The sequence below is a fragment of the Schistocerca piceifrons genome, chromosome 5 (assembly GCF_021461385.2).
Source record: "Schistocerca piceifrons isolate TAMUIC-IGC-003096 chromosome 5, iqSchPice1.1, whole genome shotgun sequence".
Lineage (NCBI taxonomy): Eukaryota > Metazoa > Arthropoda > Insecta > Orthoptera > Acrididae > Schistocerca > Schistocerca piceifrons.
The window spans coordinates 29,485,127-29,510,144 of record NC_060142.1 but is presented as its reverse complement, the minus strand read 5'-3'; the positions used below and the strand labels follow the sequence as shown (position 1 = coordinate 29,510,144).

Below are 25,018 nucleotides of genomic sequence, written 5' to 3'. Positions count from 1 at the left end.
TAATTTAATTCAAACCTGTTGATTATGTTAAAAAATGTTCAAATGTGTGTGAAATCTTATGGGACATAACTGCCAAGGTCGTCAGCCCCTAAGCTTACACACTACTAAACCTAAATCATCCTAAGGACAAACACACATACCCATGCCCAAGGGAGGACTCGAACCCCCGCTGGGACCAGCCGCACTGTTCATGACTGCAACGCCTAAGACCGCTCGGCTAATCCCGCGCGGATGAATATGTCATATACGCAAAGACTTGCACCGGCCGGAAGTGGCACGATGATTTTCGAAATCTTAGATAACTGCAGTATGGAAATAGGGCAGCAAGGGCCACTAAGTGCTGTACGGACTGAGTTAGCGAGTTCTTTTACTGAGAGGTTTGTTGGGAGAGGGGAGGGATCACATTACCCCCGGTCAGTACGGCGGTGCGGGTGCAGAATTCCGTGCAGTACTGACAAATTAGCTTTCGTGCCGCTCAACTATTGTGGTAAAATATTACACAGAACAAGACTGTTTCGTTGAAGCTCATTTCAAAGACGCTCGTGGTGAAATGTGACACAAAATGGCTGAAACAACACACTCACAGCTCAAGTGAAAGACTTCGCACCATGGTTGCTAGAATTCACTTCAACTCCCGTGTTTCGAACAAAACAATAGACCCCTGAGATTGTCATCAGTGAGAGAAGGCACGAAGTATAGCAATTTCTATCAGTCTCATCTAGGATGCTTGACCTCACGTCAAATTGAATGTTTGTATTATCGTAGCTCTGCGGCCTGATCGGAATTTCTTTGAAGTCGTCGTTGCTTGCCGTCTAGTTCATATCTGATTTCTTTCGTGTTGTTATTTGCGATTTCGGTGAAGTGAACCATTGTTATCTTGATAGCGCTTTATACAGTTAAAAAATCTTTTCAATACTACTACAATACATAATTTATAGTAACATATATCAGATATTTTAGCAACTAATGAAAAAGAAATTTTGTCTTCTTTTGAAATTGGATGATCGCAAGTAGAACAACCAGCCTAGTACAAAAACGTAATCTAAGAAAATTGAAAAAACCTCAGATCCAATATCAGTTAAATTAAATAAATCAAATTACTATCAAAGCCACCTTCATCAACAGTATTTCACCGTCAAATCCGTTATAAACAAAAATCTATTGCAATTACATAACTCCTCGTTTAACATTAATTCCGAACTGAAAAGAATGTAAGACTGTTAACGATGAATAAACGCAAACCCTGAAACCTTTTTGCATGAACTGATAGACAACTAAGTGAACAAGATACAGTAAATAACTTAGAGAAGTTCGAAAGAAGACCTACTTCCTTACAAATTGATTATACAGTGGAATCACGCTTAACGAGCATAATTCGCTTCTGGGTCTTACTTGCAACATGAAACACTTGTTATGTGAAACATATTGCTCTGAGAAATCCACATAAAAGTAGGGCACTGCGTTCCATTCCGAAAGGTACTAATAATACTTGTAAAACAGTAACGTAATGTATAATATTATACATCCTTTTTTACAAGAAATTTTTCTAAAGACGATTGTTTTTGCCTACTGTTTAAAATGAGTGCTAAAAGCAGAAGACGACTAGTTGAATAAAACATCTCCCAACTTATTGTTTTATGGACAGCTTTATTGAACTCGTGTTGCTTATCGGCAGACATATCTCAAATGGAATTCACAAATAGGTATTTCAACACCACGAATTAACATAAGCCTTCCAAGTTAGGAGAGCATGCTATATCGTCACAGAGAGTTTGCAAATTCGGCAAGAAGGACAAAGTGGATGTACTGGAAATAACAACTAAGGCGCAAGGAGCACCGCTCACAGTACACCTGAGTACAGGAATATCGGCATCATTGTCACTGATCAGAACTTCTGCTGTACACGGCGGAGCGGTCTGAGGCGCCTTGTCACGGTCCGCGAGGCTGCCCCCGTCTTCCCTCAGGCATGGGTGTGTGTGTGTGTGTGCCGTTCTTAGCGTAAGCTAGTTTAAGTTAGGTTACGTAGTGTGTAAGCTTAGGCGCCGATCACCTCAGCAGTTTGGTCCCGTGAGTCCATACCACAAATTCCCAAAATTTTTTGTTCACGGCGGAAGATCATACATCAGCGTGTGACTTGTTGCCCAACTGAAGAGGTCTATGTCGGAAGGTGTATTGGAAATGGTTATCCAATACTGAAAATTAAGGCTCTGAACAGACTCGATATGCGAATCATTGCCCGTTAAGTGATTCAACCTTTTACAAAATTACGTTTTGTATTGATCGTTGTCTATTGATCAGAATAATTTGTAATAGAGAACGGACTTGAGCAGGGAGATGCCCTGTCTCCGCTACTTTTTAATTTAGTCCTAGAATATATTGTACGAATGGCAGCAGATAATTCAGAGGGTGTGGAGTTAAATGGAAATTAGGGTATGCAGATGATCTAAACATCATTAGCGATAGGAAAGAGTCTCTAACAGCAAACGCGAAAGCGTTAATCAAGGCTAGTGAAGATGTAGGTCTTAGGATAAGTGAAGACAAAACTAAATACCTGGTTACTACTAGAATGCCAACAGCAGTAGATCAGGAAATGTTAAGAGTTGGAGACATGCAGTTTGAAAAAGTGAACACATTTAAGTATCTAGGCGTGGACATCACTTCAAGAAATGAGATTGAATCCGAATTGAAGAAGAGATTACGGGCAGGAAATGCGTGCTACTTCTCACTGAATAGATTACTTTCATCACGAATATTGTCTAGGAATTTAAAGATTAGAATATACAAAACTATTATTCTACCAGTTATGCTGTATGGGTGTGAGACTTGGTCTCTCACAGTGCAAAATGAAAAGCCGTTTCGAGTATTTGAAAACAAAATTTTGAGGAAAATTTTCTGAGCGAAAAGGGATGACATTAGCGGAGAGTGGCGAAAACTGCATAACGAAGAGGTTCACGAACTCTATTCAAGCCCTGACATAATCAGTATTATTAAATCACGTAGGCTGCTATGGGCGGGTCACGTAGCTCGAATGGATGAGGGCAGGGCAGCGCGCAGAGTACCGGTAGGGCACTTAGAGGGAAAACGTCCTGTGGGGAAACCGAGGCGTAGATGGGAGGACGATGTGAAGTCTAAGGAGCCTAGGTATTGAAGGTGAATGGAAGGAAATAGCCCAAGACAGTGACAGATGGTGAAAATATGTTGCTGCGTTAATGGACTCTCGAGTCCAGTATGACCAGTGAGTAAGTAAGTAAGTAAGTATTGATCGTTATGCGAATCACTCTTTATAGAAGGTTTGACTGTACTTTGTTCATCGTAATAATACACGGTCCAATCACATTAATGTTCAGTATCAACGTATGACAACAACTCACAGACCGCAGGTGGCAGCACTAGCAGTAGAGGGTGTATAAAACGTGGCTCGGCGGCGGGAGGGTGTGCGGAAAACAACGCAGCGCGGAAACGGAGCCATTTATCTGACGCCGCCATGGTTAAAGCACACTGTGTATGACAAAATGTCGCTGTCCAAAAGTAGCACCAAGGTAACTGTAGTCCACCACGGGCCATAAACGAAAGGAGTGAAGGAAGGCTATGGAGAACTGAATGGGCGAATAAATGGGCAACTGTTGGGCAGATGGCGGCCCAGATGAACCAAGGGTCTACCGACAATGTCTCCTCAACGTCGGATCAGCGAACGTTGCTGTGATCGGACCTCCGCAGCAGACGCATAGTTCATGCAAACACACTGACTGCTGTTCATCGGCGAAGAGGGATGTTATTTACACGCCCATACCGCAACTGGGCGTCCACCGAGTCTCTACAGGTAGCCTTTTCAGACGAATCACTTTTTACGCTCCATCGGACAGACGGCAGTAGGCATGTACGACCGTGGAACAATCGCGGGAAGGGTTCAGGGCGGAGGAAGGAGCGTTATGGTCTGGGGAACGCTTCAGTTGCCTTCCCTGAGTGACCTCATCATTCTGGAAGGCACAATGGAACAACACAAGTATGTGCCTGTCCTTGGGGACCACGTCCACCCCTACATTCACTTCATTCTTTCTTCTGTACGTTGGCATCTACCAGTATGACAATGCAAAGAGTTATATAGCTCGCAGTGTACGTGCGTGCTTCGAAAGGAACCAGTCTGAGTTTACAGTACACTTCTGGCCACCAAACTCCCTAAGTTAAAACCAGTCAATCTGTGGGACTCGATGTCCAGAAAAGGATTTACTATCCGTCTATGCCCATTTCCAGCTTCGGAGATCATTTCTGGAAAATAACTTCATAGTTTCTCTTCCAAATTGTGCAAACTTTGTATCATCCAAGGAATGTGAGCACTTACTATCACCGAATGGTCGACTGCAGTTTCTTCTACACTCCTCTGAATGGAAGGGAAACACTCAGACGTCATCTTTTGTAAAGACTTTGACCACAAACAAAGTTTTGTAAGGTATCATTGGATTTACCCCTGGCTGTTATAATGTTTCCTTCTTTCCCTTTTCAGGTTTTTATTTACAATTTTCGGGTGGTTAAAAGATCAGCCAGAAATGCTAATTTTAATATCCAAACAAGGTCAGAAAAATAGTAACCATATCTAGACTTAAAATCATGTAAGAACATTAACAATTCATCTTTTAGTTCAAGAACTCGTGTAACTACCTTTTCTTTGGAAAGCCCACTGACCTCTGCCTGATAAAGAATATTTTGGTGCAGCGAACCCATGTCTTCGCAAATGATTCCAAATAGTCGAATTTGCAACGCTGTACCTTTAATAGAGTTCACAACTTTGATCACCTCTTTAACCCTAGGATGCATGGTGCCGAAAACACACATGAATGCATATGCAGCGCCTCCAAGGCCCTGCTCTAATTTAAAATTTTCCTCTTTTCATATAATCATTCTTTGGAGTTAACTTTATTGCTGTCAAATTGATTGTCATATTGAAAGATTCCTAAGATACTGTAACAGGATCTGGTGGGCCTGATTAACATTTTATTAATTTTTTTAAAAAAACTCTAAGAGTGAATTTTTATTAGTTACATCCATTTACATATAACATATACAACTAATTTTATTACTTCACTTATAAGTTGCAGTTGATATTTTATAACATTTATTACAACCAATTTCTTCAATTAAAACATACTCATTATTCACAATATTATGTATATAGGCAATATTTTGACAAAAAGTTATTATTCATTGTCCACATAAAATTGCATTTTTCTTAGTTTTCAACATGTGACAAACAAGAAGCACAAAGAACGCCACTATGTTCCTTACAAATGTTGGTTTTATACTTAATGCATGTCATAGCACTTTTCCTGTGTTTATTATATGGACAATAATTGCATCTTCTTCTTTTTCCTGAAACAGATAGTTGGTTCGGCAATATGACATCTTTTTGATCACCACATCATTGCATGGCATCAACGATTTTCTTTGGAAGATTAGGGCTCCGAATACGAAGTTCCATTGGTGGTCTTACCATTTCCTCTGCCAAATCTCTTAGCAACAAACGCCTTTTATCACTACATCCACTATGGTATGTCAGACGTTGGGCGAAAAATAACATTTCACAGTCCATTGCTGCGACGTCCATCATGTTCATCCATAATGCAAATGGCCATCTTCTTGTTTGTCTCTTGCCAGTGTAATAAGGAATTTTCTGGTCCATTTGATCTACTCCACCCTTCGTAGAGCTATAGAACTTTATTATATCTGGTTTCTTTTTTGCATGAGTTTCATCAATGTTTCTGTCGTGGTGCATTGTGCTAATGAGAACTACAGACTTTTTCTTTTTGGGAACATCACTCACCATTGTAATTTCATCTCTAAATGCAAACAAAGAGGAATGAATCGCTCTTGAGACAGATGGTTTCATCTCATTAGGAATTTCTAGTTTATTTTGTTTGATTGTTCCTACCACTGTAATTTGCTTCTGAAGCATCTCTTCTGCCAGTTGCATACTTTTAAATAAGTTGTCAACAGTAATATTTTTTGATGATCCTTCAATGCTTTTAGCAAGATCTTTCACCACATTCAATCCAAAATTTTTCTGAATAGGTTCATGGGGCATCAAAAAAAGGTTCGAACAGCTCTGAGCACTATGCGACTTAACTTCTGAAGTCAACAGTTGCCTAGAACTTAGAACTAATCAAAACTAACTAACCTAATGACATCACACACAACCATGCCCGAAGCAGGATTCGAACCTGCGACCGTAGCGGTCGCTCGGCTCCAGACTGTAGCGTCTGGACCCGCAGGGCCACTCCGGCCGGCCATGGGGCTTCCTTCCCGTGTAAACATTTCGTCTAAAGCATATGCAGATGTAGCATCACATAACCAAAATATTTTTATGCCATACTTGGTTGGTTTAGAGGGAATATACTGGGTGAAGCTGCATCTTCTATGGAATGGGACTAGCTGTTCGTCAACTGTGAGTGAATAATTGGGAATCACTCTATTTCTACACTTGTCGAGAAATAGTTCCCATACATAGTAAACAGCTGGAAGTTTGTCATCAGCAGATCGATCTTCACGGGTACGCCTGCCATCAAATCTAATCATTCTCCTTATGTCCTCGAATCTATTTACTGACATGGTGGCTGTATATGTAGGATTTGCCTGGTGGTTCTTCATTTTCAGACTCTGATGAAGTAATAGTATCGGAAGGACTGTCATCTGCCTCAATATTCACATCTGCAGGTTCATTGGCTGATTATTCACTACTTGCATCTTCAAAAATATTTCCTTCCTCGCAAGAATCATCTTCTTCAAACCACTGAGCCACAACACTTTCAAAATTAGCTGCATTTGCACGTACTCACTCTCTTGCTTTGCGTGTCGAAGCCATAGCAAATGGTGTGTCTCTCGAACAGCAGCTTGTGCAGCACTAAACGAGTCATACTTGTAACAATATGGGCCTTGCACCAACAAACACACTACAGTAACAATGAGGCTGACAAGAGCAGCACAGGATAACAATACTACGCAATGATAAAACATTTGATAGCAAAACGATCAGTAATACACCGACATCGCCAATATGTCAAAGTAGTGTGTATTATTTTTAGTTATACTATTACTACTACAGCTACTGCTGCTGCTGGCACTCCTGTTGCTGGAAATACCACTACAGTTATTGTTGAATTAATAGCTGCTCCCAAACAAATGTTGAAGACAATATAGGCTAATGAACATTTATAAATGTGTGAGGGCTTCTAAAGCCCTGCTTATGCATTCACGGTGTATGGGTAGACGTATTGAATTATACAAAAAACTTAAAAAGGTATCTCGTTCAGACTTTATAGGAGGAATGTCACAGTGTTAGTGAAAGAGTACTGGAAAGCAGTTGGAAATCAAACAAAAAATTACGGAATTTTTTAAAATATGAAGACATACAAGGGCCTCGGAGGTCCTGTATATGCATCCTAGGGTTAAGCACATCTTTTAAATCAAAGGTTAAATCCGTAGCTCTAGAGCTTGTCGATGAAGAGAGCAGTGTGTCCACGAATCATCTGATATTACTGATTCTAATTTCTGAACGAGTCCACTTTTATTGCCATTCATTGCTTTAGCACCATCAGTAGAAATGGCGATACATTTGGTCCAATAGATCTTGTAGTTTCGAGTGCTTTCTAAAAACATGTCGTGCAAATACTGGCCATTAGTGTTCGCAGGCAATGCTTTGCAAAATAAAAAATATTTTTTTCGAATTTGATTTGAATCCGCCACTACCACTTGTACCAGACATGGGGAGCTGTACAGATCTTTTGAGAAACTTCTCCATTTTATGCTGGCACGGACCGAAGCGCAAAAACGGTCTTATCACGTCCGTACTCGCTGGCGTACTCGGAAAACTGACTGAAAGGAGAGGAAATGTGTGCGTATGCGACCGCTGACCAGTTCTCGCCCCCACGTCTCTACGCGGCAAAGAATACACTGTGTATCACTCCTCGCAGGGCGTTGCGACTACCTTGCACTGCGCACTTGATATCTCAATCAGTTTAGTTTCACTAAAAAGATAAAATATTTTGCCTTTGAAATCAATGACAGAGTTTTATTACGATTCTGGGGGCCACCAGATTTTTTTTTTTTTTTGTCCTTGGGAAGGGGTCGCGTATTTAAAAAGGTTGAATAACACTGCTTTATGCAGAAGGGAATTCAACATAGTACATGGACGAATAGGAGAATGTTGGCAGTACGCATCAACCACAGAAAAAGTAGTAATTTATTAAGTTGGTAGAATGCAACAACTATAACAAAGGATTTAATGTACCACATTTGAAAAGAAGTATTGAGTATGGTCACGAGCATTCCAGGATCCAATGCCCATACTAGAAGGTTGTTTTTAATGATGACTACCAAATGCATTGCTATAAGAAACAGAAGTTTTGTTGAACTTATTAAGGCTGGATTACAAAATGTTACAAACTTGAACTTTTCGTGTAAAGAGTTTTTCAAACAAATAATAGATGAAGTCACATTTTTAATGAGTACTATTCAAATGGTAAATACTAATAGGGCTATAATTTTATGAAAGTTGTTGTAATTAAATATTTCAGTGATTATTAAGAGTGCTATGATGCTATGAAAGTTACTGAACTTAAATATGACTAGTGCTAAAATGTTGTGAAAGACGATTTAATTAAATATTTTTATGCACCGTGTACTTAACGAATTCTATTTAATTTTCAAACTGTTTGCAGAAGGAGATCCAATACATAAACGTCTCATGAAACGCTTATTGTCTGTGTTTACTTTTGTATACAGTTGTACATAATGGCCTCCTAAAGATAAAACATGCCGATAATGCCACAATGGGACTACTTTGGGCACAATTCCAAAATATTTCGTCCTTTTAGTTTGAAAACCTGGCAGCACCAGTTATCTATGATGCTTTGGCGAGACGACAAGACAACAGAATGTGGGTGCAAGATGATCATTGTCTGGCCCAGCCTCTGATCTACCACAATTCTTACTGTACGGTGCTTGTTCTTTCCGTAGCTACAGCGAACGTTACATTTTATTAGAACTTGTTTATCAAATTGCATTGGTTTGCAGAATGTACAAGTCACGATTTTCATATCTAATGTGCTGAAGCACGTGGCAAAAAAGGAGTGTTTTACCTTTACCACATAATCAAGTATTAGCAAACACCCACAGTGAAATTAACAGAAATGATCAAGAATTCTCGCCAGGGAGCTCTCACTCTAATAGACGACTTAACTTTATCTCCTTCTCGCCATTGAAATACGGATGGATTTATGCGTGTGTTTATTTGTTAGTTTGTGATTTGGCAACTGAACTGTATGTATCTGTTACAAAGTACATGTGATGCGCAAGGTCAGGTGTTTTAATAGGAAGTAGTGTGGTCAATTCAGTTCGGACTACATAGCACACAGGCCACGTAATTTAATGCTAAGAACATTATAAAGTTCTAAGTAGTTGTAATTAGTATGGTGCGAGAACTGACAATTGGCCTAAATAACGAAAAGTGTGTGGTCATACACATGAGTGCTAAAAGGAATCCGTTGAACTCCGGTTGCCGGCCGAGGTGGCCGAGCGGTTCTAGGCGCTACAGTTTGGAACCGCGCGACCGCTACGGTCGTAGGTTCGAATCCTGCCTCGGGCATGGATGTGTGTGATGTCCTTAGTTTAGTTAGGTTTAAGTAGTTCTAAGTTCTAGGGGACTGATGACCTCAGAAGTTAAGTCCCATAGTGGTCAGAGCCATTTGAACCTTTTGAACTCCGGTTACAAAATAAATCAATCAAATCTAAAACCCTAAACGCAACTAAATATCTAGTAACTGCTATTACGAACAACTTAAATTGGAAAAAACACAAAGAAAATGTTGTGGGAAAGGCGGACCAAAGATTACGTTTTAATGGCAGAATACTTACCAGTTACCACAGATCTACTAAAGAGATTGCCTTTACACTTGTCAACCTCTTTTAGAGTATTGCTGCGTGATGTGTGATCCTTACAAGATAGGATTAATGGAGTACATCAAGATAGTTCAGAGAAGGGCAGCACTTTTTGTACTATCGAGAAATGAGGAGAGAGTGTAACAGCCATGATACAGGATTCAGGATGAACATTATTAAAACAAAGGCGTTTCTCGTTGCGGCGCGATCTGCTCACGAAATTTCAACCGTAAACTTTCTCCTTCGAATGCGAAAATACACACATAAAAAAAAAATTGCGTCACCTAGGTTCCTAGAGTTTCGAAACCTGTACAGAAAATTGGAATAGAGATCAACGTAAACATCATTTCCACCCTTTTTTTTCCTCATGAAAACCAAACATTGTATGTTGTACCACCATACAGAGAGACCGTCGGAGGTGGAGGTCCAGATTGCTGTACATACCGGTACCTCTAACAGCCAGTAGCACGTCATCTTGCACCGATGTATGACTGTATTCGTCGTGGCATACTATCTGCAAGTTCATCAAGGCACTGTCAGTCCACATTGTGCCACTCCTCAACGGCGATTGGTCGTAGATCCCTCAGAGTGATTGGTCGGTCACGTCGTCCATAATCTGCCGTTTTCAATCTATCCCACGCAAGTTCTATCGAGTTCATGTCTGGAGAACATGCTGGCCACTCTAGTCGAGCGATGTCGTTATCCGGAAGGATGTCATCCACAAGATTTGCACGATTGGGGCGCGAATTGTGGTTCATGAAGATGAATGCCTCACCAGTATGCTGCCGATATGGTTGCACTATCGGTCGGAGGATGGCATTCACGTATCGTGTAGGCGTTACGGCCCTTCCATGACCACCGGCAGCATACGTCAGCCCCACATAATGCCACCCCAAAACAGCAGGGAACCTCCACCTTCCTGCACTCACTGCGCAGTGTATCTAAGGCGTTCAGCCTGACTGGGTTAGCCCCAAACACGTGTACGACTATTGTCTGGTTGAAGGCATATGCGACACTTATCGATGAAGAGAACGTGATGCCAGTCCTGAGCGGTTCGTTCGGCACATTGTTGGGCCCATCTGTACCACGCTACATGGTGTCGTGGTTCCAAAGAGAGACTTCGCCATGGATGTCGGGAGTGAAGTTGCGCATCATGCAACCTATTGCGCAGTCTGAGTCGTAACATGACGTCCTGTAGCTTCACGAAAAGCATTATTCAACATGGTGGCGTTTCTGTCAGGGTTCCTCCGAGCCATAATCCGCAAGTAGAGTCATCCACTACAGTAGTAGCCATTGGGCGGCCTGAGCGAGGCATGTCATCGACCGTTCCTGTCTCTCTGTGTCTTCATGATCGAACAACATCGCTTTGGTTCACTCATAGACGCCTGAACACGTCCCTTGTTGAGAGCCGTTCCTGGCACAGAGCAACAATCATTGGTTGAACTACAGACGACACAAGCCGTGTACCTCCTTCCTGGTGGAATGACTGGAACTGTTCGGCTGTCGGACCCACTCCGGCTATTAGGCGCTGCTCATGCGTGGTTGTTTACATCTTTGGGGCGGTTTTAGTGACATCTCTGAATAGTTAAAGGGCTCTGTCTGTGATACGGTATCCACAGTTCTGGGAACTGGGGTGATGCAAAACATTTTTGATATGTGTATTTTTTTGTCGCCGACCTACATAAGGAGGGCCACCATCATAATAAAATAACGGAAATCAAAGCTCGCACAGAAAGATAATGGTGGTCATTATTTCCACGCGCTGTTCGGAGTGGAATAAGATAATTATTATGAAAGTGGTTCGATAAACCCTCTGCAAGTGTCGTTTTAGAGTAGCCATGTAGATGTAGATGGATATTTCAACTCTTAAATCAATAGTTCACTAATCCATACTGCTAGCTCTTGAGTATGAACTTGACTTTTAAACGACAGCATTCATTTCCACGAATCACGAATAATTACACTGAAAATCCAAGGATAAAGCTCTGAATTGACATAAAGATGCAATTGCTGATTTTTAATTATGAGCGACATAATAAGACGACCCACCGCTATAGCTTTGACTCTTGATCACTCACATCACATGCATAGTTTTCACTTACTTGATAAGTTCTCTCAGCTTTTACGTTGATCTCATGAAGCCCCACGAAATTCTTTAGTACGACACACACAGAAACAGTTTCTGGAGCATGCAGATAGATGACGGGTTCAAATGGGAGCAATGGTGAAGTGTCACATATAAATTCGGAGTTCATGGAGTGGAGTAAATGCGATCTGCAAATAGTCGAACGATGACAAGAGGAATATCAGGACCATCGATGAATTGGAAATAGTTCCATGCACCAGAATTATATCCAACCTCCTGTCTACAGCATAGCAGTCACTCCATTATAATGGTTCTTTTTAAGTCAAAAAATGATTTTGAAGAAGCGCCTTAAATTCGTACACATATAGAGTAATCTTCTTACAGCACTTTCCATACATTTGACATTATACTTTCATTTCCATTTAACTTCAAATATGAAATTTCTCTTATGTGCACAAGACGGCGCATGACAATTAATAAGAAATATTCCAGTATAGATCACGTCTACTTTCATGTACTATTAAAGCCAGAGTTGCTCCTTCTGAGTCTTATTACACTTATCAATTACATAAAAACTAAGAATAATGAAGAAATCAGAATCAGTATTGCATCGAGCTGCGTCCGTGGCGGGGAAAAAAATTGTGGTAGTTGTCATTACGTCAGAAACTTGAAGCCGACGTCTGCCATCTTATGTAGCCCAAAACAATAGCTTTACCGATACTTCCATGGTCCACCGCGGTGACACTTCCCTGTTATGTCACTCTGACGTTCCCATGTCCTGTTTCCACCGTTGGTGATATCTGTCGGCTTTTGGGTCGTGTCCTAAGCATCGTCTGATGCTTTTATTGTGCGGAGACGTAGTCGTTTTATAAAAATGTCAGCTTGCGTCGTTCACGGATGTACTACTCGATCCGGACGTAATCTAAAGATTAAAAGAATCATATTTCTTTCATAAGTGGAACCGTTCAAGCATTGTTTTTTTTGTATGCAGTAATTGTGGTTGCGCTGTTGACATTTATTATTTCCTGTGTTCTTCATTGTCTTCCAAACCGTGAGCGCTCTGACATCGGAGCCACGCTCCACCAACGATCTCGCCCCCGCACGAAGCACGGCCGTGTGACCGGGCTCATTATTGGTGCGACACGCCATGCCGTAAGTTCCTCCCACATATAGTTCATTCATTGTTCTCATTTGCTCCTTCTTTAAATAAAAAAAAAAAACATTCTGGCTAGAGCAGCTGGAGACAGCTGCCTTGTGTGAATGAGTTTTTTGTGTATGATTGTATCAGTGTGTGTGTATGCTTTGCTTCCGCTGTAAAGAAGATTTTGGCGGAACTCGTCGTGTGTGCCTGCTGTTCGGTGTGTGAGTAGCAATTTATCTGATTGCAGTATAGTTATTCCCTCAGGAAATTTTTCGTAAATAATCCACTACACTTCAACAGGAACAATGATGTAAATAATTACAATAGCAGGAGAAAATGACATTCATTACGCCACATTAAGATCGTCTCAGCACAAACAGGGGTTAACTATGCTGCAACCAAAAGTTTTGATCACATACCCAGTGGCATAAAATGCCCGAAAGACAGCAAAGTAAAATTTGAAACTAAACTGAAAACGTTCCTCTTTGACAATTCCTCCAATTCCGCAGAAGACTATACATAATTATAATGTGTATATAGTGATGGGTAGGAATTACCCTCTAACATCTGTCTGTCTTTAATTAAAAAACAAAAAACAAATAATGAGCATGGAGGCATATGTAAAAGCAGTTAATTCTAATACAAATGACTCGCGCCACATCATTACAATTTATAGTGGAAATGATATGTACACGGACCATGAAGCTAGCTGACTAACTGTTGATAAATGAGAAAGCACGGCTTAGACTCAGATGCATGAAAACCCCAAATTGAAATTCAAATCTAAAATGAAGCAGATGATCAAAGTAGACATACATTTCAATTGTAATATGTTTTCTTATTCCTGAAAAACTGAAAGTTACAGTCGAGAAATATTCTGGGAAGAGAAGAAAATAGGCTACTGTTGGAAATGTAGGACTATATGTTACACTGGTTAGGTTATCGTTACTAACATATGACTTACATACATGCCGGCCGGGGTGGCCGAGCGGTTCTAGGCGCTACAGGCTGGAACCTCGCGACCGCTATGGTCGCAGATTCGAATCCTGCCTCGGGCATGGATGTGTGTGATGTCCTTACGTTAGTTAGGTTTAAGTAGTTCTAAGTTCTAGGCGACTGATGACCTCAGAAGTTAAGTCCCATAGCGCTCAGAGCCATTTGAACCATTTGAACTTACGTACATGTTAAAGCAAAATAACCATTTTACGGGGTCTAACAGTTTGAGTGCATTCACTTAATCACATTTATAGTATTGCTCGATACTGAAACATATATATGAAAATTATATTGGTTTTTTACCCCCCAAATTGCTGTTATTAGTCACACACTGAATGAGGCATTGTAGATAAGATTTCAGAGTGAGAAGATGAGTCAACTACAGCAAAACTAATGCACTAATAACCTAACAAAACAAGAACTCTATTCTGCTTGGAGGTGTACCCCTATGCAGTTCTGTTTCTTTGACATTTCAATAATCGTTCTCTTTGTTAATATGCACAACGTACGACAGCATGCCTTGCTTCTTTCCTTATTGCAGACGTTTACGGAATATCAAAGGACACGTTCGCAAGTTTTTTGCAACTGTGAACTTTAAAAATGTTGTGCATACGAGTTCCAGCTTCATTACTATTGAGACGAAAACAGCAAAGGAGGAATTAAGTGGATTACGAAGTCATGCCTTTGACATCACTTCCTTCTGTTTTTGTATATTCGAAATATATCAATGAAAAACATGTCACATTAACGAAGCCACGTGTCTCGTAATACTAGAGCAAATACGCACTCAATTACAAAAAAAAAGTTCGGAATTGCGTTCCTGTTGCTATGTTATTCTCGTAAGCACTGTAATCTTTAGTATTTCAAATAGATGCTGAACAAGAAATAATCGCAAAGAGCAGTGTGCTAATGTACTCGGCTATTTAAGATGGCGGCAGGCCCCACCCACTCTGGCTTCAAAACAACGTACAGCGTAAGTCTATAGCGCCATCTCCCTTCTTTTCTTACCTTCAAGACGGCGTTTGCGAAAGTGCACAGAAATAACAAATTTCTAGACCGGCAAACACACATCTTTCACTGAAGCCTGACGTTTCGTGAGGTATGTTAGCGACATCAGGAAATTCGTTGATGGTACTACTATGATCTTCTGAAACGAAATGATGTAAGTTTCACGAGGTGGTCTAAGCAAGTCCTGCACTTGAGAAAATATTTGTGTACTAGTTGAGATTAGCACATGCATTGTAGAATCGTGTTATGAGAAGAACGTCAACTAATAGATACATATGATTAAAGCAGACTGTAGATTTCGTAAGAACACTCAATGCTAAATAGCACTTTGTGCTTATACTACTCGAAGAAAAGCCTAAGATTATGAAGACTGGTTAAAAAAAGAACATTGAGATATGTCTGTTAACACTAGGTTTATTAAACACGTAGAGAATGTAAACACCCCCGTTACTTTAGATAAGACAAATTGTGATGTAATTATTTAGGGTTACGTATATTACAAAAGCAAAAATACGACGTTTCTACAATTGCGTGCATGGAGATGCGTTCCTTTCCCTTCATCTTCCACCTGCTGTACAAAATATTACAACCAGAGACGAAACATGCATTAACCATTATGTTAAAACTCTAAAGGTAACGTGGTTATCTCAGTTTATCACCATTTATTACGACTGTTTCATTAGTAGATAAACAGCTGAAACTTCCTGGCAGATTGTAGATAAACAGCTGTTTACTCCTTCCTTGCGGTCGGAGGCATATTGCGATTCTTAAGTCCTGACTTCAGTGAAATGAGTGATATCTATATGGTATTGCCAGTCTAGTAATGTTATGTTCGTGAGTATGTATGTAGTCTCTGGCGCAAACAGCTACACCTTTCGCTTTCAGAATTCCAGACTCGTGTTACATAATAGCACGAAATGCTAGTACTGTGTTATTTGCACTTGTTATATACAGGCACTTGTTATAGGTTTACACACGAAATAAAAGGAGATTGCACAGACTACGAACTACAAAGTCGAAAGAATCTCAGCGTTTATGGTACAAAGACTTACGTTTTCCCCATTATGCATCTCTTTCAGTAATAATACTAAAAAATGCGCTAATAACCTATAACCAAGGTCATAAAAACAAATAGTTTGTGAAGCGAGTGGCAGAAAGTGTGTAGTTGCAAGTAATCGTTATTCAGCAAGTGGTCACAGTGAAGGCAACAGAATTACCACGAGATATTAATTTATGAACTTTAAAGTATCCTTCCACCATTCTAAGTAGATCGCTATTGTCAGTGCATACTTACAGGCAAGTTTGTCCATAGGACCGCCAGTGCCTCCTAGTTCGTCCGGCAGATGTTCCTTTGCCACGTGGTCAAACAGCGTCGTTGATCCTGGAGGATGGACGTGTATCTGAAGGAGAGCAACATTACCTGTTACAAGATCTCAGTGACAAAACCACATCCTATACTTACATCTACATCAACATCCATACTATGCAAAATGGTGTGGAGAGTACACCAGAGGGTACTTCACACCGTACTACATATTAGCGTTTTCCTCCCATTCCATTCACATACGGAACGAGAATGACTGCTAAAATGTATACAGGGTGGCCAGAAACTACCTGAGAAGAAGGTAACGGTGTTGTAGGGTAACTTGTGCTGAGAAGTAACTGATAAGATAAAAAAATTCGACACGTTCAGCCGTTTCCAAGTTATTTAGTATTGACGTTAACAATCAGGTCGTTGCGTGTGCAAATTAAAGCGGTCTGCTAGATGCAGTGTCGCCAAACGTCCTGCTCCTACATTGGCGCTATTTGATTTTGGGTTGACAACCATGTACTCACCCAACTAGAAATCCTGTTCTTGCTGCCACCACACTTTATTGACACCTGCTGTATGTAACTTATGCTTGTACATTTCTCTTTTTATACTGTTTCAGCTTTTACCCGCTTCAGGTATCAAACATTTTGCACACCAACGTACAGTATATATTGCAATATATTTTGTTTCCTGCCGAGCAGAATGGTTACAGGTTGCGATTTATAATCTGGGAGCATATATGAGACATATGAGTTGGTGTGATATGTGAATTCTGGGGAAAATTCTTTTCTCGATAATTCTTAGAAAATTGAATTGGACGGTTCAACAGAACACAATATTTGAACACCAAAATGTCCGCAGACAGTCAGAACAAGTTAATCTTGGATGTATGTCGTCAGTCTTCAAGACTATCATGTAAAATATAAAGTTCCACATTGAAGGCTTGGTGTAAGGCAGAAGAGACAAGCAAGAATAAAACAGAAAAAAATACGAGGGTTGCAAACACAGTAAACATGAATGAAATACTTACACTGACTCAATGACTAACAAACCTGTCTGACTTCAGTCCAAACAAAGAGGAAGACTTACTCAAAAAAGGGTATGTATCTTATGTCACTTTACATAAAATACAACAATTAACTAGAGACATTTTGCCGAAAGAAATCAGTCACATAATCAGAAAAAAATCCTAACGAACATGAAATCGACTGCCAGAAAATGCGCAAAAACTAAAAAAGCGAGTAACAAAAGCTGACAGAGGAAATGATAAAAAAATCGGAAGATTGTCAACTTCAGTAAATTTCAAAGATAAAGTTGATGATTTGTTATTGTAACAGGAAATTAGACTCTTATTAAAAAATACAGTGTTGTGCAAAACTACAGGGACAAAATTAACTTCCGTATGACGTGTCATAACTCTATGAAACTTTGAACATACATACACTCCTGGAAATGGAAAAAAGAACATATTGACACCGGTGTGTCAGACCCACCATACTTGCTCCGGACACTGCGAGAGGGCTGTACAAGCAATGATCACATGCACGGCACAGCGGACACTCCAGGAACCGCGGTGTTTGCCGTCGAATGGCGCTAGCTGCGCAGCATTTGTGCACCGCCGCCGTCAGTGTCAGCCAGTTTGCCGTGGCATACAGAGCTCCATCGCAGTCTTTAACACTGGTAGCATGCCGCGACAGCGTGGACGTGAACCGTATGTGCAGTTGACGGACTTTGAGCGAGGGCGTATAGTGGGCATGCGGGAGGCCGGGTGGACGTACCGCCGAATTGCTCAACACGTGTGGCGTGAGGTCTCCACAGTACATCGATGTTGTCGCCAGTGGTCGGCGGAAGGTGCACGTGCCCGTCGACCTGGGACCGGACCGCAGCGACGCACGGATGCACGCCAAGACCGTAGGATCCTACGCAGTGCCGTAGGGGACCGCACCGCCACTTCCCAGCAAATTAGGGACACAGTTGCTCCTGGGGTATCGGCGAGGACCATTCGCAACCGTCTCCATGAAGCTGGGCTACGGCCCCGCACACCGTTAGGCCGTCTTCCGCTCACGCCCCAACATCGTGCAGCCCGCCTCCAGTGGTGTCGCGACAGGCGTGAATGGAGGGACGAATGGAGACGTGTCGTCTTCAGCGATGAGAGTCGCTTCTGCCTTGGTGCCAATGATGGTCGTATGCGTGTTTGGCGCCGTGCAGGTGAGCGCCACAATCAGGACTGCATACGACCGAGGCACACAGGGCCAACACCCGGCATCATGGTGTGGGAAGCGATCTCCTACACTGGCCGTACACCACTGGTGATCGTCGAGGGGACACTGAATAGTGCACGGTACATCCAAACCGTCATCGAACCCATCGTTCTACCATTCGTAGACCGGCAAGGGAACTTGCTGTTCCAACAGGACAATGCACGTCCGCATGTATCCCGTGCCACCCAACGTGCTCTAGAAGGCGTACGTCAACTACCCTGGCCAGCAAGATCTCCGGATCTGTCCCCCATTGAGCATGTTTGGGACTGGATGAAGCATCGTCTCACGCGGTCTGCACTTCCAGCACGAACGCTGGTCCAACTGAGGCGCCAGGTGGAAATGGCATGGCAAGCCGTTCCACAGGACTACATCCAGCATCTCTACGATCGTCTCCATGGGAGAATAGCAGCCTGCATTGCTGCGAAAGGTGGATATACACTGTACTAGTGCCGACATTGTGCAGGCTCTGTCGCCTGTGTCTATGTGCCTGTGGTTCTGTCAGTGTGATCATGTGATGTATCTGACCCCAGGAATGTGTCAATAAAGTTTCCCCTTCCTGGGACAATGAATTCACGGTGTTCTTATTTCAATTTCCAGGAGTGTAGAAAAAACTGCTATAGTGTAGTACAGAACGTAAATGAAAGATATACGCAATGTGACGGCCATAAGCGACACTTTCATCCAAAGACAATGATTACAGTGAAGTCACCGTGATTTATGGTGGTCCTCTGGACATTAAGAAAGCCGGGATATTGTTCTTAACTGGATGTGTGATCAACATGGGCGGCAGTGCATGTTCTGCAACGTGCTCAATAAGCGACGCAAGTATGGTAAGGAGTTGTTGTGGCAGAGAGTTACATTCCTCCACAAGCGCTGTAGTGAACTGCTGTGGAGAATGTGGACGTGTTGCAATACGTCTCGATAAAGAAACCCAGACATGGTCGGTGGGATATAAGTTGGTGGAATGGACAGTCCAATCGCAGAGTGTCCTCTCGTTCCAAGAGCTCCTCTTGCTGTGCTGTTAGACTGATCACGCAGTCATTGATACAAATTAAATAAGGGCCGAATTCACCCCTGAAAAGACGCACGCGGGGAAGGAGTGCAATGTCAGAGGTTCACTGAACAGTGAGCGTCTCTGCAGCATTATGTCTCTGGACCACGAAAACGACCATGTTCGACAATAGTCCTTGCTGCATGTGTTCCCAATTTCCACCTTATGAAGATACATCCAGAACCACTATTCAGACTGAATCTTCTCTTATCGGAGAAGAGCACTCGACCCTTATGCAGCAGTCCCCATGCTCTTGGCAACATCGAGATTCGGCGCCGCAGATGTGCGGCTGTCAACATAACACAACGCACTAGTGGTGAGGTACAGTGACCAACCGTATGCAGTCACCGCGCCACTGTGGAACGTCAGATTGCGTCCCTTGCAGTCCTCTGAAATGTGGTTCCAGTTGCACCCACCGTTTGAAGTGGTCTTGCCTATTGTGCAGTGTTGCGGCCGTCTGCCACTGCAGTTTACCATGGTCGCCCATTTCTTCTCATTCCGGCAGTAGTTCCTGTGGTGTGGAACATTACCCACGCACTTGGAACAACGCTGTGAACAGTATCACACTCCTGAGCTACATCTATCACATCTTGTCTTTCTTCTGCTTTCTCGATCTTCCTCGAGTGAAAGAGCTTGACAACGCATGTACATGTGTTCAGCAAATTCCGCTCTTAGGACCTGAAGATGGCCATTGTGGCCGAAACCCGTTATGATTGTCTCTAAAAAATTTGTGACTGTGTAAAAAAATATTTATAATAAGTCAGTCACCGTCTACTTAAACGAGATGTTTTTTTTTCCCTTGATCTCTCCGCTGAGAACTCGAACGTATTAAAGACGAACACGACAAATAACAGATAGTCAAAACTGGGTGGCACTGCCTGTGTTCGGTGGGGTTGCTGTCCAAGCTCATTGAAACTGTTGTCAGTTTTCCAAGGAAAGAGTAGGCCAACTGACTTCTTACAGTAACACATGCCTTTCAGCCCCTAAGCTACTCGTATATCAGGAATCAAAAACTGAGGACAACTTTACTTAGTGCGTGCTACTTAACATCTGTGCTATAATCGATACAGCTGGGTGGGCGCCAAGAGCGCATAATGCACACCTGATCCAAAAACAGGCGACAGCAGCAGCTAGTTCCGCTTGTCACCGGGAGAAGGGCTTAATTTCGGCTGGAACGGCATTCCGACATGTCGCGGTAATAATTTCTGTTTTCTTAAGATCGCAAGTAGAGCACTGGAGATTTAAAATAGTATACATGTATTAAAACGCAGCTTAACTATGAAAGTTGAGCTTCGTTTCCTAATTGTGATTAGTACATATTTTTAGTCTTCGTGTAGGCTGTCTCTTGTTAACAACTGCCACCGGTCTCAGCGGACCATAGTATAAACAAGGTAGGTCGACATGAGATGTATTCGAGTTGCGAATATCATCCACCTCCAGCTGCCTCACGGAATGACGATGATGAAAATTTGTGCCGGATCGGGAATCGAACCCGAATTTCCCTCTTTACGTGAGCGGTTTCCTTAGCAGGTCCGGCTATCAAATAGAATCTCTCCCCTGTACGAGAATAACAATGTACGGGATACGCGAGTACAGATATGACACACGCACAACAACATGTTTGCGTCCAGCCGTAAGTCATGCTTGGATAGCTGAATTGAAACGGGTAACAGCCTTGTAATTATTCAGTGGCTTACTAGCACTTGAGTGCCTGTCGCAAATAAACGAACATGGGTAACCTGCTTTGCAACCAACTTACCGCTAATTCCATCATTAAACCAGTGAATCTATTCCGCTAAAAGTATCTACCGAAACCTATAATGTTAACCACTATAATATGTGTAACTGCTGCTCTGAGAGAAGGAGGGTGGCTTGGAAGAAGATACTGCAGTGGGACCTATCGATAGAATTAATCAATAAACAATTAAATAATAGATATAAAAGATAAGACTTTTAAATAAAAGTAGACCTATACTTTTAAAAAAAATATTTCACGAGATAGATAAGGATGCTTCGCAACTTTAAACAGAACAATAAAATAAACAATGCCCCACAATACATCCAAGAGTGCACCGGAGATCACCCAGACACCATCCCAGAGTGCCCCAGAGACCATCCCAGAGTGATCCAGAGAGCATCCCAGAGTGCCCCAGACACCATCCCAGAGTGATCCAGAGACCATCCCAGAGTGATCCAGAGAGCATCCCAGAGTGCCACAGAGACCATCCCAGAGTGATCCAGAGAGCATCCCAGAGTGCCCCAGACACCATCCCAGAGTGCCCCAGAGACCATCCCAAAGTGATCCAGAGAGCATCCCAGAGTGCCCCAGAGACCATCCCAGAGTGATCCAGAGAGCATCCCAGAGTGCCCCAGAGACCATCCCAGAGTGATCCAGAGAGCATCCCAGAGTGCCACAGAGACCATCCCAGAGTGATCCAGAGAGCATCCCAGAGTGCCCCAGACACCATCCCAGAGTGCCCCAGAGACCATCCCAGAGTGATCCAGAGAGCATCCCAGAGTGCCCCAGAGACCATCCCAGAGTGATCCAGAGACCATCCCAGAGTGGTCCAGAGAGCATCCCAGAGTGATCCAGAGAGCATCCCAGAGTGCCCCAGAGACCATCCCAGAGTGATCCAGAGACCATCCCAGAGTGCCCCAGAGACCATCCCAGAGTGATCCAGAGAGCATCCCAGAGTGCCACAGAGACCATCCCAGAGTGATCCAGAGAGGATCCCAGAGTGCCCCAGACACCATCCCAGAGTGCCCCAGAGACCATCCCAGAGTGATCCAGAGAGCATCCCAGAGTGCCGCAGAGACCATCCCAGAGTGATCCAGAGAGCATCCCAGAGTGCTCCAGAGACCATCCCAGAGTGATCCAGAGAGCATCCCAGAGTTCCCCAGAGACCATCCCAGAGTGCCCCAGTGAGCTAAAACACCAAAAAGAATCGCTTCTCGGCTTTTGGCAAGATCAATGTGTAGCAGTGCCATCAAGAATATAGCAGTCTTTATAACATAACCAAACTTAAAGTGGATGCCCTCATAGTAACTTGTTCTATAGCTGCTTTTATTTTTGTCTTCTACTGTCTTCTACACGCCTTCGGCCATCTTTCATTACAAACTGAAAACTGGCTGTTTTTCAATAAGTAACGCAATGCCTTTTTTCTCGGCCAGTTTCTGTTGGAAAATGTATAGTTTGTTGTGGAACATTGTGGAATGTTGCCGCTTCAGCCCCTAGAGTTTCATGGAGTTCCGATAGGTAACAGTGCTATACCTAACCTTCAGAATTGCGTCTGTAACAGACGTAAATTCCAACCAGAGAGCTGTAATTGAGTTTCTTTTGGCGGAAAACCAGAACATCGTTGATAATCACATTCGCTTGCAGAATGTCTGTAAGGACACGGTAGTGAACAAAAGCATGGCGAGTCGTTGGGCGAGGCGTCTGTCATCACAGCAGCAATGTCACACATACCTGTCTGGTCTCCCTCGTGGCAGCTGGCAGCACACAGCTGTGGCTACTCCAATGTTGGACTGTGTGCACATTCTCATTCGAGGTGATCGAAGTATCACAGTCAAACACCTCTCTGATGAACTGGACGTCCCTGTTGGTAGTGCTGACACTCTCGTCCACCAGTTGGGGTAATGCTTGTATGCATGTCCCAGGGAATAACAAAGGCAAGGCGATATAACACATATGGAGCGACACCAGGCAAGCGGCTTTAAATTAAAATGTCTCTCCTGCACGGGAATATACGCAAAGGATGGACTAGCATAGGTTGCAGAAACACGGCTGATCACACATAAAAGTTTGCGTCTGGCCTTGAGGTCTGCTCGGAAAGCCTAATTGTGAGGCGACCGCTCGCGATATGCGGGAAGTCTCAGTCTCGCACAAATTTTCATTATCGTCATTCCATTATACAGCAGACGATGACCCATATTTGCAACTGCGAGCCTGCCGGAGTGGTCGAGCGGTTCTAGGCGGTACAGTCTGGAAACGCGCGACCACTACGGTCACAGGTTCGAATCTTGCGTCGGGCATGGATGTGTGTGATGCCCTTAGGTTGGTTAGGTTTAAGTAGTTATAAGTTATAGGTGACTGATGACCTCAGAAGTTAAGTCCCATAGTGATCAGAACCATTTTGCAACTGCTAATACATTTCGTGTGTACATTTGGATCTTGTCAGATAAAACTGGATCTCACCCTGCGTCCCCTCAACCTGTTGAACGACAAGGATTGCAGGATTCTGTTTCTAGCTGGCAGAGGGAGGAGCAAGAAGACAGCTGAGAGAAAACCAGGTACGTGGGGTTCAAGCGAGCTGTCGCAAAGTATCTAACCCTCTCTTCTGTGTTTATGCCACTTGGGCAGCGTACACCGCGAGCATTATAGCAGACTCCTAATCTTCAGTGAAGAAGTGGCGATTTGATATTTAATTTTAAAATTGTGAGTGACTTGAACATAAACAGTGGACATATTCCTGATTTTCATGTGATATCAGATAGACTGGGTAATTTAGAAATGGTGACTAACTCATTTGTTGGAATAAACAGTGACCGGGATTTTGATTGTTGTGAGATTTCAGATGGCCAGTGCGCAGCATGGAGCAGGGAGCTTGGATTGCAGTTACACATCTTTGTGCGGTGCAAAGAACTTGTTTTGAGGAGTGGTTCTACTGTTCATGTTATGTTACTTGTGAGGCATGCGATACCTAGGAGCAACATGAGAAACTACGAGGTGACTATTGCAGTGATTCAAAGGACAGACAGCAGAAGGCACCGCTGCGGGTCAGCATGACGATGTAGCGGTACGATGTAGTGGACGCACACACGCACCACTGAGCTGACAGCTGTGTAATGTAAGTGCTGTTGCAACACGGCAATCTCTCACGCAATTAAAACACTGGATCCTAACTGACTGACAAAGCAAACACTGATCATATAATTTCAGCACGTACGAACATTTACCAATAAATGTGCTGATAGCCACTACTTATATTTGTATTATAACTTGGCACTCATTAATCGGTATGGTATATGTCATTGCCCAGTCTTTTTGTAGTGGAAAATCAGAAGTGAACCTATTGTAAAATATAAGCTCATTCCTATATTATTTCAATGTATGTCTGGTGTGCTTCTAAGTACTGAATACGCCGTTGAACTGAGAAAGCGTTGGAATGAGAATTACTGTTATGTTTCATGTACTGTAGAAGGCAGTTACTGTGATCAGTTTTCTATACTCTAT

The 25,018-nt window shown here is 42.6% G+C and overlaps 1 protein-coding gene across 1 annotated transcript in view; it reads right to left on the bottom strand.

The window, feature by feature from the left end:
- The window catches only part of LOC124798541 (retinol-binding protein pinta-like), a 128,073-nt gene that overhangs the window by 5,033 nt on the left and 98,022 nt on the right, over positions 1-25,018 (bottom strand). The window contains exon 6 of the mRNA XM_047261991.1: positions 16,453-16,558. Within this exon, the coding sequence (XP_047117947.1) occupies positions 16,453-16,558 (106 nt within the window). The remainder of the gene's footprint in view (positions 1-16,452; positions 16,559-25,018) is intronic.